The 19,916-nt window shown below is 36.5% G+C and overlaps 1 protein-coding gene across 1 annotated transcript in view; it reads right to left on the bottom strand.

The window, feature by feature from the left end:
• blw (ATP synthase subunit alpha blw, mitochondrial) overlaps positions 1–19,916 on the bottom strand; it is a 193,458-nt gene that overhangs the window by 115,958 nt on the left and 57,584 nt on the right. Inside the window, exon 5 of the mRNA XM_090395741.1 lies at positions 9,056–9,222. Coding sequence (XP_090251867.1) covers positions 9,056–9,222 — 167 coding nt within the window. The remainder of the gene's footprint in view (positions 1–9,055; positions 9,223–19,916) is intronic.

Raw genomic sequence — 19,916 nt, forward strand, 5'->3', positions numbered from 1 at the left:
ACTTCAGATCTAATGTCCAATCCTTATCCTATGGTGGTAAAATCTCTTGCATAATTAATTTTTTTGTTAAACTTTTTTCCAATTCAATTTTACACGGTCTTTTCTGAATATTTTGAATTTAGAAATTGTCTTGCACTCAAATGAGTAAATAATTCTATTTCCTGCAAGGAAGTGCATACAATATCAATGTAAAGTGACCTGTATATAAAAGGATAAGTAAAGAATTAACCCAGATTATCACGATGATGAGGCAACATCAAGATGTCGCAAGGTCTTGTGATACTAGAAAAAGGTGCCAAGAACGGAGGGGACGAGAATGTCATCATCACGCTGGCAGCTAAACCAGATTGGGCTCTTTTCTGCTTTTCATCATCGTCTCCAGATAGTAGTGCTGTCTGGTCCCTAGGACATGCTTCCAACATGGTATAGGAGAGGCCGTATTTCCGAACGAGGGTTCTGAGGAAACGAGGAACTGCTACGAGTGTATGTAACCACATACTTTGTGGTGACTACAGAATTTCCTCAGCTAGTTCTCAAAATCTTCTGTATGGACCGCAAGTAACGTCCTAGCAGCTATAATCACCCAGGAAAACAGGATGCAACATCGAATCAATACAACTAAAGGTTGGACTGTCTATGCAAGGATTTATAAGTACCAAGGGCAAGTATCAATTTTGCTAATGTCAAGGACTTACAAGTCTATATTGTATGTGTGCTCAAAGGGAATTGTATGTAACTAAGCAGTAATTAAGTCATTGTCCTTAAGGGGAATTTATATGCTAACTTGTAAGTTCAACGTACGAATATGTGCTAAGTTTTATTTATAGGGAACTACTATTGTTTAAGCCAAGTTAGTTGGTATTGTAAATTGAGATTACTAAGCAATGAGAGTATTGTAAGTGTGGATGTTATTATTGCTTTCCTAGTAAGTGAAAGGTCTTAGAGAGATTATTTCTCTTATTTGTATATGTATTGTACTATTCTTTTTTTTTTTTTTTTTTTTTTTTTTTTTTTGCTTAGAATAAAATGTTTTGTAACTACCTTGGCTGTTCTCTAGCCAATGCACTATCTTCAAAAAAAATTAGTGAATCTATGTGCATACTAAATTTTGATTAGCCACGACTTGCATTACTGTAAAATTTGAGTATAGTTAAAATTTCCTGTTTTCCTCACCTTAACTCTCAAACTATATTACTTAATCAGAATGGTGCGGTCGATAAAAAAATAATTTTTTTCGGGCTGAATTGTGCGAGAGAACTGTGTATATTAAATAGGCTAACAACTTTAGGTCTGCTTAATGGCTTCGCAACCATATGCCTGGGGAAGGAGTGTTCTGGGTTCGATTCCCGTCGGTGACGTGAGGAGCTGAAGGATCTTCCTCAGCCATAGCCAAGTTAGCCAGTCTTGGGCGTGGACAGCAGGGTTTTTTCCCCAGTTTATTCTGGGGTTTTTCATCCCGCAATGCAGGCAAACTGGCCTTGAGAACTCAACACTACAGGCCATAGGATACACTGGGGCATAAGGCTAACCACCTTATCCTGTAAACGGAGTGAGGTCCGATGATCAATGGACCCTCGACACCGCAAGGTAATAGAGGGTATAAGGAAGATGAGATGAGGATTAACTGGTAAGCAGATTAATGTCTCATCGATGAGAGTTGATAGAATTTAAGGGGCAGTAAAACTTAGGGTAGTACAAAAGGCACAAGAGTCGACAAAGACGACAAACAAAGTAAATTATATATAAAATAGTATATTATTTTACAATGGCACATATCGCTTTATTTTACAGGTGCATCCCATTAGAAGGTAATATATGGATACTGAAGAAATGTGAATGGACTGGCAATTTGGGATTTAACCAACTAAAATGATTTTTTATTAGATTAAAGCCAAAATAAAATAACAGTCCAACATGACGGAATTTCATGCCAACTGTGGAATCATCCGTTAAACAATGCCCATACAGTTCACATTAGAAAACTAAAGTGAACAGAGAAAAGTAGGTACTAAAACAAATCCCAACTCAATATGAGCAATCAAGACTATCACCCATCAACAGAAAAGAAATGGGGGCTAGCAGAAGAATTGGATAAGTAGCAGACTGATTTCATAATAAGGTATTATGAAACAAAAAAAGTGAGATTTTACTAAGCAACAAATACAAATGTTATGATCAGGGAAAAGCTACAATATTCAACACTAAAGAGAATAATCTTTTTGAATGATAAGAAATATCAAATAGACTGATGTGGGCAAACATCACAATGAGGAATTGGCAAGGATTTTTTTCCCCCTATGGTTCTATAGAACATTTTACTAAGGAAACAAAGGAATTTTGAGGCATCTGAGAAGGCAGCTAACACAAAGAAAAAGGAAATGTTGGTTGACTTGAGATCTCCTTGTTGGTGATCTCAAAAGCAGAGTAGAAAATTATTATATTGGAGAAATTGGCAAAGCTAAGAACAATAAGTACCTATTGGATTTCTGTTTCATTAACTAAGCTTCTGTGTCAAGAGAACATAATACAATTGTGTTGCAGTATTTTACCACATGGGGGCAACTGGTAACGAAAAGATTTTTTTAACAGAAGCAGCACATTTTTGAGCAGTCTGAATTTCGATAAATTTAAATTTCCAGTTATTGCGTAAAGAATATTCAACCAGGAATACAGGCAGAATCTAACTACATGACATAACAGCAGCATGACAAACAGGTGCTGAAAACTGGTTCTAAGCCATAGAAATAAGTAAACTCAGCAGATGATATGGATCAAATCAATAAAATGAAAAGAGCTTTTAAAATGCAGTATATATCCATCCAATAAGGGCACCTGTAATTCTTTTAAAAACTTTTTTTTTTTTTTTTGATGCAATTCATTTTTATCCTACTTTAAAACTAAGATAGGAATCACTTCTAGTTTCAAATCCCCTGTGCACTCTTGTAACCTGAACCATTGTGAAGATAACGCTACCAACAATTACATAATTAATAAGACTGTCGTCTTCCACAGGAATTTATAACCTTTATGTTGAAAGATGGTGTTAAAGATGACTAGTCATGTCCCAAACTGAAATCCAGCAGGCAACCATTATTATTGCTTTGACCTTATCTAATAATTTTCACAAATATTTCTATATGCCTGATATTCATTTCCTATAGTGCTGTTAATATCTCCAACAAGAATCACCTTTTGCATTTTGTCAGCTATCTTGTCTAATGAAGTGAAGAATTCTCCCACTTTTTAGAACCTTCTGTGGAATCATAGGCACAACTAGGTTTCATGGTCCATTTCCTCATTTTGAAATTTGCACACATTTGAAATTTCTTTCCAATCAAGAAGTTTATTATCAATGCTCAGTGTTGAATCTATCACCTGAGAAATCATCTCCAATATCCCTCAACGGTAACAGTTCCATTGTAAATGCCATCCACAAAACGCACAGTATATCTGAATGTTCTTCATGGGAAACGTATCATGTGCAGAGTTACTTTTGATAACAATTTAACAATCTAGCAAGAAGACACCTGAATAACATCTTATACTCATCTTATAGCAGGATCTTATCTATTTCAGTCAAACACCAATTATGTTCATGTGGTACTTCTAATCCAGCCAGTTTGATTTCTTTTACACTAATAATTCTTATATTGATAGTCTTCTTCTTTCTTCTTCTTCTGCAGCTTCTCCCACTTTAGTGGGGTCACTATTGATAATGAGTCTCCTCCACACCTTCCTGTCTTGGGCTGTCACCACATCGAAGTTCTTCATCTTCAAGTCCTCATCTACCAGCTCCCTCCATCTCTTCTTTGGCCGCCCACGCTTCCGCCTTCCTTGCACATCCATCTGCATGACCCTTCTTCCCACATATTCGTCCTCCCTCCTCATCCCATGACCAAACCATCTCAACCTTGCCTCCTGTGTTTTCGCTCCTAAGTTCGTAACTTTCACTGTTCCCCTGACATAGTCATTTCTCAGACGATCCTTTCTGGTCACACCGCACATCCACCTAAGCATTCTCATCTCTGCTACTTCCATCCTGCTGATGTTATTTTTCCTCAGGGCCACAGTTTCTATAGCATATGTCATAGCTGGCCTCACTACTGTCCTATAGATTTTGCCTTTCAGATTGATCGGCACCCTCTTATCGCATAACACTCCAGCCATCTCCCTCCAGTTCCTCCAACCTGCTTGTATCCTGCATCCCACTTCCTTCTCAGCTCCTCCATCTTCTTCCGCTGTTGAACCTAAGTATCTAAAGTCTCTCACCTTCCTGATGACATTTCCTTCCAGCTCCAGATCTGTCTCCTGTCCGCCACCCACTGTGCAACACATATACTCTGTCTTACTTCTGCTCAGTCTCATACCTCTCTCTTCCAGTACTTTTCTCCATCTTTCCAGTTTAGTTCCCGCTTCTTCTCTTGAATCTGCACACAGCAAGATGTCATCTTCTCTCACCTCCTCTGTTACCACCTCCATCACAATATTAAACAGAAACGGACTTAATGCTGACCCTTGATGCAAGCCAACTGTTACTTGAAAACTTTCTGTCTGTCCCAAACAGGTCCGAACACTTGTCTTCACATTTCTGTACATTTCCCGCACCAACCTGACATATTTCTCCGGCACCTTCTTCTCCCTCAGACACCTCCAGACTTCTTGCCTTGGCACTCTATCGTATGCTTTCTCCAGATCAATAAATGCCAGATGTAGCTCCCTTTGTTTCTCTCGATACTTTTCCATCATCTAACGTAACCCAAAGATAGCATCTGTTGTTGATCTACCAGGCATGAAGCCAAATTGTTCCTTTGCAATCTCCACCACCTTCCTCAATCTACCATCAAGAACCCTTTCTAAGATTTTCATTGTGTGGGACATCAACTTCATTCCTCTGTAATTTTTACAGTCTTGTGCATCCCCTTTACCCTTGTAGATGGAGACAAGAGTACTCTTCATCCATTCCTCAGGTATATTTTCCTGTTGGCAAACTTTCATGAACAGGTCCCACAGCAGGTCAATTCCCTCTTCCCCCAGTGCCTTCCATGCCTCCACTGGAATTCTATCGGGGCCCACCGATTTTCCATTCCTCATCCTCTTCATGGCATCTACTGATGTTCTGCATCATCCCCTCAGAAGGCTACCCATCTCCTCTGTGAGTCCTTGCATTTTCCTCATTCAAAAGTCCCTCAAAGTATATTTTTCATCTGTTTCTTATGTCCACATCCCTCCATAATACTCTTCCTTCAGCATCTTTGATCTGCCTCACATGTAAGATGTCCTTTGCTGCTTTATTTCTACATTTCGCTAGTTGTTAAATTTTTCTCTGTCCTTCCTTTGTTTCTAATTGATCATACAGATCTTGATATGCCATGGCCTTCGCCTGTGCCACAACTCTCTTGGCTTCCTGCTTTCTCTCTCTGTTCTCTTCCACTCTTGACTCATCCCACTTCTGCTTTGCCTTCCTCTTAGCTGTCACTACCACTTGTACATTATTATTCCATCACCAACCCTCCTTCTGCTCTCTAATCTTTCCAGATGTCTCACCAAGCACCTCGACTGCACAGCTCAGGATTACTTTTGAATTATGTTTCCACCAATCTTGTACACTTTCCAGTTCATCTGAAATCCTCTCTAACACCCTCTCCCTAAAACGATTCCTCACACTCTCCTCTTTTAAGCGAAACCACTTAATTGTCTTCATCCCATGGCATCCAGAGGTTCTTATCTTCGATCTTATTTTAAAGTCTGCGCACAGCAGTCGGTGTTGCTGTGCTACTTGATCTGTTGGAATTACTTTACAATTTGTCACAACCTTAAGATGTTTTCTTCTAGTCAAAATGTAGTCAATTTGTGAACTGTTGTTACCACTCCTAAATGTTATCAAATGTTCTTCCCTCTTGTAGAAAAACAAGATCACAATTGCCAGATCAAACGCTACTGCAAAGTCCACAACCCTCTCTCTTTCCTGGTTCATCATTCCCACCCCGTGGCCACCATGCACCCTTTCACAGTCTATTCCGTCTTCCTATGTGTCCGTTCAAGTCTCCTCCGACAATCACCATCTCATTTTCTTCCAATTCCCTCATTTCTTCATCTAACACGTTCCAGAACTCATCTTTGCCCCCTGCTGTACAACCAACTTGCAGGGCATATACACATAATACGACCACCCGCTCTTCTCCAAGACCCAATTTCATTCGCATGATCCTGTAGTTACTTCTACCCACTACCAGTACTTCACCCTTCATTCTGCCACACACCACAATTCCTACACCATTTCTTTCCTCGTTATTCGCTCCAGAGTAGAACAATTTATATCCATCTCCCAGTTCCTTTGCCTTTCCCCCGCTTCCACCTTGTCTCCTGCACACATAAAATGTCCAACTTCCTCTTCCTCATGTCTGCCACCTCTCTTCCCCTTCCAGTCATGCTTCCAACATTCAGTGTTCCCACTCACAACATCCTCTCCACCTGCTGGGCTCGCTTCTTTAACCGCACCCACCCTTGATGCAGTAGCCCTCGTCCACTTCTCGCAGCTGTAGGGCTATGTGGCTGCGCGTTGCTTAAGGGGTATGCCCTAGCCCTTATATCATTTTCTCTTTGACTCATATCATGGTTTGAGCTGACATTGAAGTTTTCCGACTGGATGCCCTTCCTGACATCAACCCTCACATTTATCCAGGCTTGGGACCGGCACCTATTGAGGCTAGCTTGCCTCCTTCGGTGGCTGCATAAGACGAAATGACTTAGCAAGATAGGAAAGACTCACCCCTAGCCCTCGAACTCTAATAGCATTAGGGGGAAGGAGCAAGGAGAGGAGAAAAAAAGCAAAGAAAGAAGAGGGACCAGTCTACAGAATAATATAACAGATACATATTACGTGAAGTAAGGCATGGTCCAGCATCTGGTACCTCGGATTTGCCATGCCGTACTCACTAAAATGAGCCCTTGAGGTTAATTCTTATATTGATAGTGCCCATCTTTAATTCTGCACAAAGCAGTTTGTTCCAGTAGCTGACTTTTCACTGTTTGCTTTGATTCCCTGACAATAACAGTGGAGATGGGAGGGGGGGGGGAGTCTTGTTTAAACAGCCAGTGTCCCAGCTACCATGAAATTTTATCATGCTGTACCACCAAGTTTGTTTCTGGTTTAAGCCAATACATATCAGTTGACTAATTCCCAAACTTGTAGTTTGGGAATACCCGTATCCAGTGGATAGCTATTAATGGAGTACAGAATGTTAAGTGAAGGTTGGATATTAAGTCAGATGCCTAATCAGTTCTCTGCATTTCTTAACACGTTCATTGCCAATCACGCGATGCGAGTTCTCACCAAACGGCCGATTACGCGTTATCGTGTGGACGTCGTTAACTAAATAAAAAAATAAAAAAAAGTTGGCCACCACACGAAATTCCAATTTTCAGCTTGGCAATGAACGATATCGCGCGATCACGCGATGCGAGTTCTCACCAAACGGCCGATCACGTGTTATCGCGTGGACGTCGTTAACTAAATAAAAAAAAGTTGGCCACCACACGAAATTCCAATTTTCAGCTTGGCAACGAATGATATCGCGCGATCACGCGATGCAAGTTCTCACCAAACGGCCGATCACGCGTTATCGCGTGGACGTCGTTAACTAAATAAAAAAATAAAAAAAAATTTGGCCACCACACGAAATTCCAAATTTCAGCTTGGCAATGAAAGTGTTAAAGGTTATGGTGGAGATCTTCTCTTAGTTACCTAACTTTGACCTTCAAGCAATCTTGTCTCCTTCCCCCAAATAGGCAAGGTTCTATATACCAAAAAAGGTTATAATCAACTCTTACTTATAGCAAATGCCATTACAGCACACATTCAACCCTATTGCAAACCACAAAATATGAATTAAAGTTCTGACGCTAATGCTATTTTAAAGCAAATTCATAAATTCTTTCTGCTGCATTTAGATGTGCTATAATGATAATTACTGCAATAAAAGCAAACATAGTCAAGAAAAGTAAAGTTATTCTCTAAGTTTTATTTTTCCATGAGTCTAGAATATAAAAGATCAAGATATGTGGTTGTTTTAGTTTTCTGCAGTGTAAGCAAAAAAGGCAGAACAGCAATATTTCTATTTACATATAAAATTCTTAATCATCTATATGTATTAATATCTTAGCAGAAATTTCCTGATGGTAAATATTTTAAATTTGAACAAGCCTACTTTCATTAAACACGAAAGAAATTGAATTCACTCTCAACCACACCCATCAAACTTCTCTCCACTGTTCTCTCTCTCTCACACTCACACACCATAGCACTGTCAGTTTCAAGAGTGTCTTTGGAAAACCTGGATTTGAATCCCATCTATGATACAGGAACCTTTATTAGGGCTTTTCAATTAAAGGCAAGTTATCTGGTCTCATATGGGGATGGAGGGAATTCCCTTCCCATAAACTCTGGTTTCTCACACAAACAGCCTGGTAAATGAATATCAAAAGACATAAAATACTTATCCTTTAAGGGATGCACAACAGTGGAATAGCAATCTGGCAATGCATTAAATTGCCTCAAACCCCTAATTAGAAGACAACCCATCTAAGGACTAACAAGAATTGGATGAAGATATATATATATCAACAATCAAGTAGCATTATTATTCAAATTCCTCAGGTTTATTAGGGGCATTAACCAAGCTTAACCTCATTACATCTCTCAATATTCAACCTTCAAATGAGTGAATTTTCTATTAACTTGAATGGATTATTATTCAAGTTAATAGACTTGGATTATTATTATTATTATTATTCAGTACCATGTAACTATACCTCCAGTTATCCAGCTCTTCAATTATTGGACAATTAAGGGAATTGATGAAGCCTACAAAATGCTTGAGCAATGGTTGTCAGTAATTCCCTTCACAGGACAGGGAAAAAAAAACTTCAGGTATTTTGGATAAATGAATGCCTATCTTATTAGTAATTTTATTAATGTATGAAATCCATAAACATTACACACTTCAAATGATCTAATACTGAAACATTACTGTCAATTAATGACAATATAGCTTACCCTGTTTGCCTGTCTCCAATGATAAGTTCTCTTTGTCCCCTTCCAATTGGCACTAAACTATCAACTGCCTTAATTCCCGTTAACATTGGTTCTCTTACAGAGATTCGTGGAATGATACCAGGTGCTTTTGTTCCTACCCGAGCTCTCTTCTTACAAGCCAGGGCTCCCTAAAAACCAATATTAAAGAGTTAATAAGGACAGTTATGGAACTATAACAAATTTGGCATCACAACAAAAGTTAGTATTGTCACAAAAATATTCTGTCACTTGGTAGAGAACTCAGCATCTCTTGAGAAATTTAACCTATGAGGAAAATTGAGATATGACTCAATTCATCAAATATTTATTAAAAAAAAAAATAATAAAAAACTATAGGGGATGATGTGTAGTGATTATACAAAATTAGAAGTGGTGTGAATGTGAATTTTAAAAACATTGATCACCCAACCTACCACATAGCTGAAATATCAAAAATATACACTTTGTATCCATATCATTTCTATAACATCCAAAAGTTATATTGACTTCAAACGACACTTTGCACCCTCATAATTAGGACGTACATACACATCAAGGCCCAGTATGGTGGTTAAACTTTATTGTGTTACATCTATTTTAAGAGATTAAATCAGAAAAATTTACCTGTACCTAAATTGTGCTAACTGAACGTCTATTCAGTATACTATATTCGATGCCTTATACTATCTATCCTATTTTGGTTTGTTATCCTTAGTCCTAAATCAGGCATATTATACATATTCTTACACTCAACTGCCTCACTGATGTATGCATTATCCAACTTAACAACATCCTCACCCTCCCTAAAAACTCCATTTTCGCTGATTCTACACACCCACTTTCACTTCATTCAACAACAATTTTCCAGTCTTCGAACACCAAAATCAATTCAAATGCAAACCATCCTTCTTGTATAAGTCCTTTCGCCCATGAAACTCACTCCACACCATTTCTCCTGCATAACCTATGCATAGAGTCATTCGCAATTATGTCCCTCCTTCTCAACTCTACTGTCTCTACTGTGGCAACAGACTAACTATCTTAACTCTCTCACTCTTTGCTTTCGCTACCACTAGTAATTCTTTCACGTCCTCTTTCATAGCAAATATTTCACATTTTAAATCATTCATTCCAGCCATTACTATCATTTCTTTCACCTTATGCTTCTGTGCTCTAATAGCCTCACTAACATTATTAATTTTCGCTCCCGGAAAGCATGAATTTGTCAAAGACTGAATTTTACTGAACTGTTTAAGAATGTTACTCATAAAAGCAAATTTTAGATTACAAATAGTAATTATTATCCCCAGAATATAGGATTGCAGCATTTTTCTCTGTAGTTACTTAGTATAGTTGTTACAGGTGATTCAATTCTGTTTTGTTTATGATCATCTTGTATTGGATGATTGAGTGACATGCAAACAATATGCTAAGTGTTTCTTCCTGAATATGCCATTTGTTATCACCGATTTGAACATGTATAGTATGTGTGAAATTAATTTCAATGTATGTGGTAAACTTCATAATTGAAGCATATGATTGAAGTATATAACAAAATTCCAACTCTTTCACATTTGATGGAAGAATATAAAATATGCTAGCATAATAAAATTATACAGATCTTAAGACTAAACCTTCCAACTGCTGCACAAATATGTTACTGATAGTCTACTACTAACATAGCTGTTTATAAACTGCTTTTTTGCAATGTCTAGAAAATGTGATGTGTGTGGGGGGGGGGGGGTCTTCAATCATGTGTGTATGTTAAAAAAAAAAAAAAAAAAAAAAAAAAAAAAAAAAAAAAAAAGATAGCATGAAAAGGACTGTCAATATTGAGGCAAGGTAACTTGGTCACTTTTTTCTAAAGTTTTCTGAAAATGTACAGAATTTAATGAAGTATTCTCTAATGAAGGTTTAACAGACTTGCAAAGTATGTAGATAACAGTAGAGTGCTATCTCCAAGGAAATGTGACCAGGAATTCTGCATATTTTTGGTGTACCAGTAGGAATCAGGCATTAAGACCTGAACATTTTAAACTTAATAAGGCAATTTTTTTTTTTAAATGAGCTACTAGTGTAGGAACTGCTCGCGATTCAGTGTATGAAGATGTCCAAAATTCTCACTAGGTTATTTAGTTGCCTTTACCATTTGAAAGAAGAAAAAACTGGATCTGTGATAAAGGAACAAAAAATATATGAATATAAACAAGCTTCACTACCTTATTATCTGATAGCCATCATACTGATTAATATAAAAATAACATGATTAATAGTTTTTATAAATTATGACTATGGCAAGTTCTCATTTTTCATATATTATGAAACATGAGAGCTTGCTGTTCTATTATTTTTTTCATTATATGCCAAACATAGAAAATAACTCAGTCTTCAGTTAAATCACTTATTAATTTTGATACCTTCTATGGTACACTTTCCTCCATTCCCAAGCTTTCTTAATAAAACTGGAAGGAGTAGAGTACCACAGGAGGAATACCTTAGAAGAGTTTTTCAAACTGCAGGTCACAGCCCATTAGTGAGCCAGGAGTCAGTTTAGTAAGTTGAGACTAATATATTTTTTTTTTTAATGAAATAATAGAAAATATCATATCTAAGATTTTATAGCTTTCACACATAAAGCCAGGATGTTGTCATAATCAGATTTTCACTTTATGACAGATAGTTGAGAAATCATGGAAATATAACAAAGATCTGTATTGGAGTTTTGTAGATCTGGAAAAGGCATATGACAAAGTGACAAGAGAAAAGCTATTCCAGATGCTACAGTTACATGGTGTTAATGGGGCATTATATCAAGCAATACTTAGTCTTTATTTGAGTTGTAAGTCAGTATTTAGAATTGAAGGAAGTACAGGAAGATGGTTTGATGTTAAATCTGGTGTGAGACAAGGATGTACATTATCCCCTCTGTTATTCATTATCTATATGAATCTCATTATGAAGGAAAGTGGTATTAAACCTGATATCAAAATTGGAGATGTTAATGTCAGCTCTTTGCTTTATGCAGGTGATGTTACACTTTTAAATAAATCTGCTACAAGTCTGCAACATTCCCTGACTAAACTGAATAACTGTTGTAATAGATATGATATGAAGGTCAGCAGTAACAAGACGAAGACAATGAAAATAGGCAGAAGCATTGAAAATGTCAACTGCATTGTGAATGGAGAACCTGTGGAACAAGTAAAACATTTCAGCTACTCAGGCACGATTTTTAGTGAAGATGGTAAATTAAATATGGAAATAGACAACAGAATCAACAATGCTGGCATGGTAGGAAGTCAACTGAATGATATATGCACGTAAACACAAGAAAGATATTTAATTAACCAAATATTTCGGTCTGAAAATAGCAGACCATCCTCAGTGGTCTTACAAGAACAGTTAAAAAAAAAAAAAAAAAAATACAAGCTAGAATACTAACAATAGATCATTAAAAATAAAACACGCCGTGTGATGTTATACCAAGTATGAAATGGAATATTTTGAAGTAGAGACATGATTGGGGAAAAAAAAAAAAAAAAAAAAATTGAGTAATCTTGATTAGACTTTCCCAGATTTTTGATATAGATATACAGTCATTACGATTCAGGTTGGGACGATGGAGCAAGGCTTCCACTCTTTCCTTGAACAAACGTTCAAACCTATAATGGGATCTATGCAAGAGGCGAGTCCTGGACCAAAAGATGCTGTGGTCTGTTTCAATCCTGTGTTGAACCAATCCAGACTTTTCAGATTTGTTGTGAAGAATGGAGGATTGATGTTCTTGGATTCTTTTTTTTTCAAGAGAACGTCCAGTCTGTCCAAAATAGGAGAGATCACAGTTGCAAGGAGTTTGATAAACTCCAGGAAGAGATCAAGTTGAGCATTTGTCTTTAGGAGAAGGAAAATGAGAAGAAAATGAGACTTTGCATTTTTTTTTTTTTTTTAACTGTTCTTGTAATACCACTGAGGATGGTCTTCTATTTCCAGATCGAAATATCTGGTTAATTAAATATCTTTCTTGTGTTTATGTGCATATATCATTCAGTCTTATGTCACAAGTATCCTTAAAACAGCAAATTCTTATCCTTCACGAGGAAGTCAACTGAATAAATTTATATGGAATAAGAGAGAAATTAGCCAAAACACTAATGAGCTGTATACAAAACAGCGTTTCAACCAATTTTAACTTATAGATCTGAGAGCTGGGTCAGAAGTAAAACACTTGAACAAAGACTAGAGACAGCAGATATGAGAGTCCTGAGAAAGATTAGAGGAATGAACAGATGGCATCAATGGCAGTATCATATTAAAAACGAGGATATTAGGAAAGAACTTCATATTGTCAGCATCCCGGAATGCATTAGTAGAGTTAATCTCAGATGGTTTGGTCACTTAAACAGAATGGAAGAGGAAAGATTAGCAAAACAAGTGTTCTCTGCCAGGTTGGCTGGAAAAAGACCCAGGGGGAAGACCAAGATATAGGTGGATTGATACAGTAAAAAGTGCCTTAGACGACAGAAATATAAAACCTGATAATACTGGAGTCTTGACATTTAACAGACTGATTTGGAGAAAAATTGTAGATAGGCAGTTGGTAATGATGTAAATTTTTCATGTAGTACTATCGTATCATGTACACCCCTTGAGGGTATATATCAGGAATTTGATAATGATAATATATATGGCATGCTAGTTTGAATATTCAATTAAATTTCAGCAGTAAAATTAGTGCTAGATTAATGATAATGTATAGTGTTTATGGGAGGGGAGTTTATCATTATGTAATCAGGTTGTTTTCATTTCAGATGTCATTTATAAGCTAATTGTCACTACATGAAGTGCTTAAAGATCAAAGATATATATAACTGACAAGAGACCTAAACATAGCCTTTAAAGGAATGCAGAGAACCTAACAGGGTGGCTGAACCAGTGACCAATCCTCACCTTCTCATGGTGTACCCTCTTAGGTATCCACCTGGATACTGAACGAACGAGGATGGGCTGGCAAATTTGGGATTTAGCCGACCAAATTGTATTCCTATTGGTTAAACCAAAATACAAAATGATGGTACAACATGCCAGAATTTCATGTCAACTGGGGCATTGCCCAGTTAAACAAGGTCCCCCGTTGTTTTTGCTGTTTGCGAAAACAACGGGGGAACCTTCATTTGCCCTGGGAACCAGGGCAAATGAAGTCAACTACTGGAACAAATTCTGAAACGCACCCCAACTCAAGATCACTAGAGATCAAGATTGGTACCATCAACACAAGAAAACTGAATGGCAAAGAAATGGAGCTAGCTGAGGAATTGGATAAGTAAAAGATCGACATAATAGGGGTAACTGAAACAAAAAAGACAAAAACTGGTGAGATCTTTCTGAGCAATAAATACAAAATGTTTCATTCAAGTAATGATAATCAAGGAAAAGAAGGAGCAGCTATAGTAATCAACACTAAATAAGAGGATAATTTCCCTGAATGGCAGGTGATATAGAGTAGAGTGAAGTCGGCAAATATCACAATTGGGAACTAGACAATGGGACTTATTTGTGCCTATGAAGTAGAACCTTCTGCTCTCACAGAAGGTTCTACTAAGCTAGAAGTGGAGGAATTTTTTTAGGCTTTAGAGAAAGCAACTGACACAATGAAAAATGAAAGTTGATCCTTGTTGGGGATCGAAATAGCAGAGTAGGAAATGATTGTCAGACATACACAAATGTTTTGGGGAAATTTGGAGAAAAGAGCAAAGCTAATAATAAATGCCAATATCTGGTAGATTTCTGACAGGACATGGACTGGTTATTAATAACACCATGTTCCAACATAAAACTGTGTTTCTGAAGAAAACAACATAAAAATGTGCACAAATTCACATGGAAAGAAGAGGTAAAGAATAAGAAAGGTCGTATTGACTATGCTATTGTTGAGTGATGCTTTCTCACTGGTGCAAGACACTGGAGTGTGCAGAGGACTTGAAATTGAAAGTGATCACCATTTAGTCTTAAGAAGGATAAAACTGAATTTTATATTTAAGAGAGAAACATGTAAGAAAGTTTAAAGTGAATTAAAGTTGAGCAGTTCTCAGATGTGAACTGTAGACTAAAATACACAAACATTATTTAAGAAAAAATAAACGAGTTTGATAACAGGAACCAAACCTTGGAAATTCGGTGGCAAATCCCGAAGAAAACACCGATTCAGCCAGACAGGCACGTGGTGAGGTTGTCTGCAAGGTGAGAAAAATCAGAACTCCATGGTGGACACAGGAAGTTAAAGAGATAGTGAAGGAAAAGAAGCATATCAAAAGTTCCTGGCAAATAACTCAGCCTGTGTTCTTAGAGAATACAGAGACAAATATAAGAAAGCTAAACACTGTAAAATAAGTTAAACAAAAGTCATGAGCAGACTTTGATAAGAACATAAAAAAATAAATATCCAGAAGGTGACAAGATATTCTGGAGGTTGTTGAAGAAGCTCAGAAATGGAGGAAAGAGTGCTGTAAAAGGAATTAGAGATGATAAATGTGACATGCAAACTGGAGAAAAAAGATATTTCATGTATGGAATAATTACTTTGAAAAATTGCTAAATCAAACAATTAGCTATAGTACAGTGGTAAAAAACACTCAACAGGCATGCAATCAGGAATATCTATCCATACTTGAAGTAGAAAAAGCCATCAAAAGCATGAAATGTGGAAAGGCAGCAGGAGCAGATGATATTCGACTAGAAATGCTGAAGTATAGGGGTATAAAAGTCTTAGTTGCTGCACTGCATAGTTCAGAAGGTCTGGACAGAGGGACAAATTCCAGATGATTCAAGCAGAGTTCTCATAGTAGACTTACATAAAAAAAAAGGCAATTTGGGATTTAGCCAACCAAATTGTATTCTTATTGGTTAAACCAAAATAAAAATGATGGTACAGCATGACAAAATTTCATGCCAGCTGGGGCGTCGCCCAGTTAAACAAGGCCCAAATTGTTTTCGCCAGGGAATCAGGGTGAACAGCGAAAAGTCAGCTACTGGAACAAATATGAAAACACCCCAACTCAACATCACCAGAGTTAAAGATCGATACTATAAACATAAGAAGCCTGAATAGCAAACAAATGGAGCTAGCTGAGGAATTAGATAAGTACCAGATCGACATAATAGAGGTGACTGAAACAAAAAAAGCCAAAAACTGGTGAGATCTTTCTGAACAGTAAATACAAAATGTTATATTCAGGCAATGACAATCAAGGAAAAGAAGGAGTAGCCATAGTATTCAACATTAAATACGAGGCTAATCTTCTTGAATGGTAGGCAGTCTCAAGTAGAGTGATGTGGGCTAATATTAGAATGGGGAACTGGACAATGAGACTTATTTGTGCCTATGGTCCCACAGAAGGTTCTACTATGGTAGAAGTGGAAGAATTTTTTTAGGTTTTAGAAAAAGCAACTGACACAATGAAAAACGAAAAGTTGGTCCTTGTTGGGGATCTAAATGACAAAAGTGATTGTCAGACATACAAAAATATTTAGGGAAAATTTGGAGAAAAGAGCAAAGCTAATAATAATGGCAAATATCTGTTAGATTTCTGCTCAGGACATGGATTGGTTATTACTAACACCATGTTCCAACATAAAAATGTGCACAAATTCACATGGAGAGAAGAGGCAAGGAATAAGAAAAGTCTCATTGACTATGTTATTGTTGATAGTGATGTTTTCTCCCTGGTGCAAGACACCAGAGTGTACAGAGGATTTGAAATTAGAAGTGATCACTATTTAGTTTTGAGCAGGATAAAATTGAATTTCATATTGAAAAGAATAACATGTAAGAAGTAAGAAAATTTTAAAGTGAATAAAAGTTGAGCAGTTCTCAGATGTGATATCCAGACTAAAATACACCAAGACTATTGAAGACAAAATGAAAGAGTTTGAGAACAGGAACCAAACCTTGGAGATTCATTGGCAAGCCTTGAAGAAAAACCAGATTGATTCAGCTACAGAGGCATGTGGTGAAGTTGTCTGCAAGGATAGAAAAATTAGAACTCCATGGTGGACACAGGAAGTCAAAGAGGCAGGGAAGGAAAAGAAGAAAGCATATCAAAAGTTCCTGGCAAATAAGTCAGCTTGTGCTCTTAGAGAATACAGAAACAAATGTAAGAAAGCTAAACACTGTGTAAAACTAGCTAAATAAAAGTCATGGGAGCATTTTGGCAAGAATATAGAAAATAAATACCAAGAAGGTGGCAAAATATTCTGGAGGTTGTTGAAGAAGCTTAAGAATGGAGGAAAGAGTGCAATAAAAGGGGTTAGAGATGATAAAGGTGACATGAAAATAGGAAAAAAGATATCCTTGAAGTATGGAGTAATTACTTTGAAAAACTGCTAAATGAAACATGCAGTGATGACAGCACAGCAGTAAAAAACACTGACCAGGCATGCAGTCAGGAATACACATCCATACTTGAAGTAGAAAAAGCCATCAAAGGCGTAAAATGTGGAGAGGCAGCAGGAGTAGATGATATTCGACCAGAAATGCTGAAATATGGTGGTATAAGAGTCTTACAGTGGCTGCACTGCATAGTTCAGAAAGCCTGGACAGAGGGACGAATTCCCGATGATTGGAGTAGAGCTCTCGTAACCATATATAAAAAGGGAAATAAAACTGAATGTGAGAATTACAGAGGTATTTCCCTACTGAGTGTTCCTGGCAAGATCTATGCAAGTATACTTGAAAAACGGTTGAGAAGAATTGTGGAAGAAAAGCTTGGTGAAGAACAAGCTGGATTCAGGCCAAATAGAGGCTGTCAGGATCAGATCTTCACTTTACAACAAATAGCCGAGAAAGCATGGGAATATAACGAAGATTTGTATTCAAGTTTTGTCGATTTGGAAAAGGCATATGACAAGGCCAAAAGAGAAGCTATTCAATACGCTACAGTTATATGGTGTCAATGGAGTATTATATCAAGCAATACTTAGCCTTTATTTGAGTTGTAAGTCAGCAGTCAGAATTGAAGGAAGTACAGTGTTAAATTGTGAATGAAACTATGTTGTGTAATTTATTTTTTTTTCATTCACATTTAACATTGCTTATTATGTATTAATCATAATTTGTATAAAGATTATTTATTGTTCCTTAATTAAGAATTACTATTTAAATATTTATTCTAAACTTAACCTACTATTAATTTATTAAATAATAATATGTGTAGAAATTTATGATAGAAAAATATATATGTAAAGTAACGAAAAGTGTATTATAAATAATTGTATACGTAATGAAAGAGCGCTGATTAAGTAGCTCAAATATTCTGTTTATTCTTATTTGTGAAAATTTAACGTTATGTAAGAGTAGAGCGTTGTGTTACATTAGCGAAATGTTTACGTTCATGCGTTGTCATGGAGACGCATGAAATAAACAAGCACGAGTGGAATACAGCGTAACCTTCGGACTGAAAGGGTTGGAAAAGAAATAAGGAGAAGATTATTAATTAGAGAGAAGAGAGGAAGTTTTTGCGGAGCGGAAAGGAGGGTAGGATACAAGCAAAGGAAGTGGAAGAAAATTATAAGTTCTCTAGGGCAGAAATTCATGAGAATAGTGTTTAGAAGTGAGCCAAAACATAGTGAATCATATACTTAGCTGCAAGTGAAGTCAGCTGTGTTGTAAAGGAAGATTAATGCCGTAACCAGATAAATAAAGAACTGGACATTCAATGCAAAATTCTGATTAGTTCCAGTTAGTCTAGGATTACGTCTTAATTCTATGTTGCCCTGAGAAGAATTATATTGAATTAACTGGTTTGAGAAGAGTAAACAAGGAAAGATATCAGTGCCTTATTGATGTTTCTTTTTTTTTGAGTAGTGAAGCGCGATTAACAGTAGCTCAGATAAATCGTTGGAGAATCTTTATTAATGTGTTCCGCTAACGTAAATAAGTTAATTCATAAGTGTGCTCACAATTAATTGATGTATTGAAGATTGTATCTGGTAAGAGTAGTCATACTTGTTTGTTTATTCTAACATTAACATATCTTCGAAGTTTAAAGTCCGAAATAAGATTGCTTGGGATATTGTCTACCTTGGAATATTAGTGCTTCCTGTGAATTTTAAACATTAAATACAGCTGATAGATATTTGGAGACTGTTTAAATAAGAAGTTTCGTTTTACTAACTTGAGTTAAGAAAGCTTGTAATTTTGAAGCTGTGAATTGTATGTGAAAGTTTAGAACATTGAATTGGCATGAGTGACTTAGCAAGATGTATTAAATTGATTGTATTGTTTCATTTTAAAGCAGAATTCTTGTATTTGTTATATATATTATATATTAAATGTTTTATTTTGTTAATTTAAATATTGTGTTTGCCTGAATTCCTTTTTATTGCACCGTTCATAAATATTCGAATCTTGCGGGTGCCCCAAGTAGAATAATAATAAATGATTCGGCCTAATGAGAAGACTGCTAACTTAATTAAGAATTGATCCTACTATTTTATATAGACTAATCTAAAAATAGGGTGGCGCAGTATAATTATAAATTTCCCTACTTTTGGATCGGTGATCAATTCGCAATTAGTTATTTTATTTATGAGTGACTTGAAACAAGATGGCGGATTTAGAACATAACATGAAAATAGAACGTCACGACAACAGGAAGATGGTTTAATGTTAAATCTGGTGTGAGACAAGGATGTACATTATCCCCTCTGTTATTCATTATCTATATGAATGTCATTATGAAGGAAAGTGGTATTCAACATGATATCAAAATTGGAGATGTTAATGTCAGCACTTTGCTTTATGCGGACAATGTTATACTTCTAAATAAATCTGCTACAAGTCTGCATG

This window comes from Typopeltis vanoorti, chromosome 7, assembly GCF_054136105.1.
Source record: "Typopeltis vanoorti isolate ZY-2024b chromosome 7, IOZ_Tvanoo_1.0, whole genome shotgun sequence".
NCBI lineage: Eukaryota > Metazoa > Arthropoda > Arachnida > Uropygi > Thelyphonidae > Typopeltis > Typopeltis vanoorti.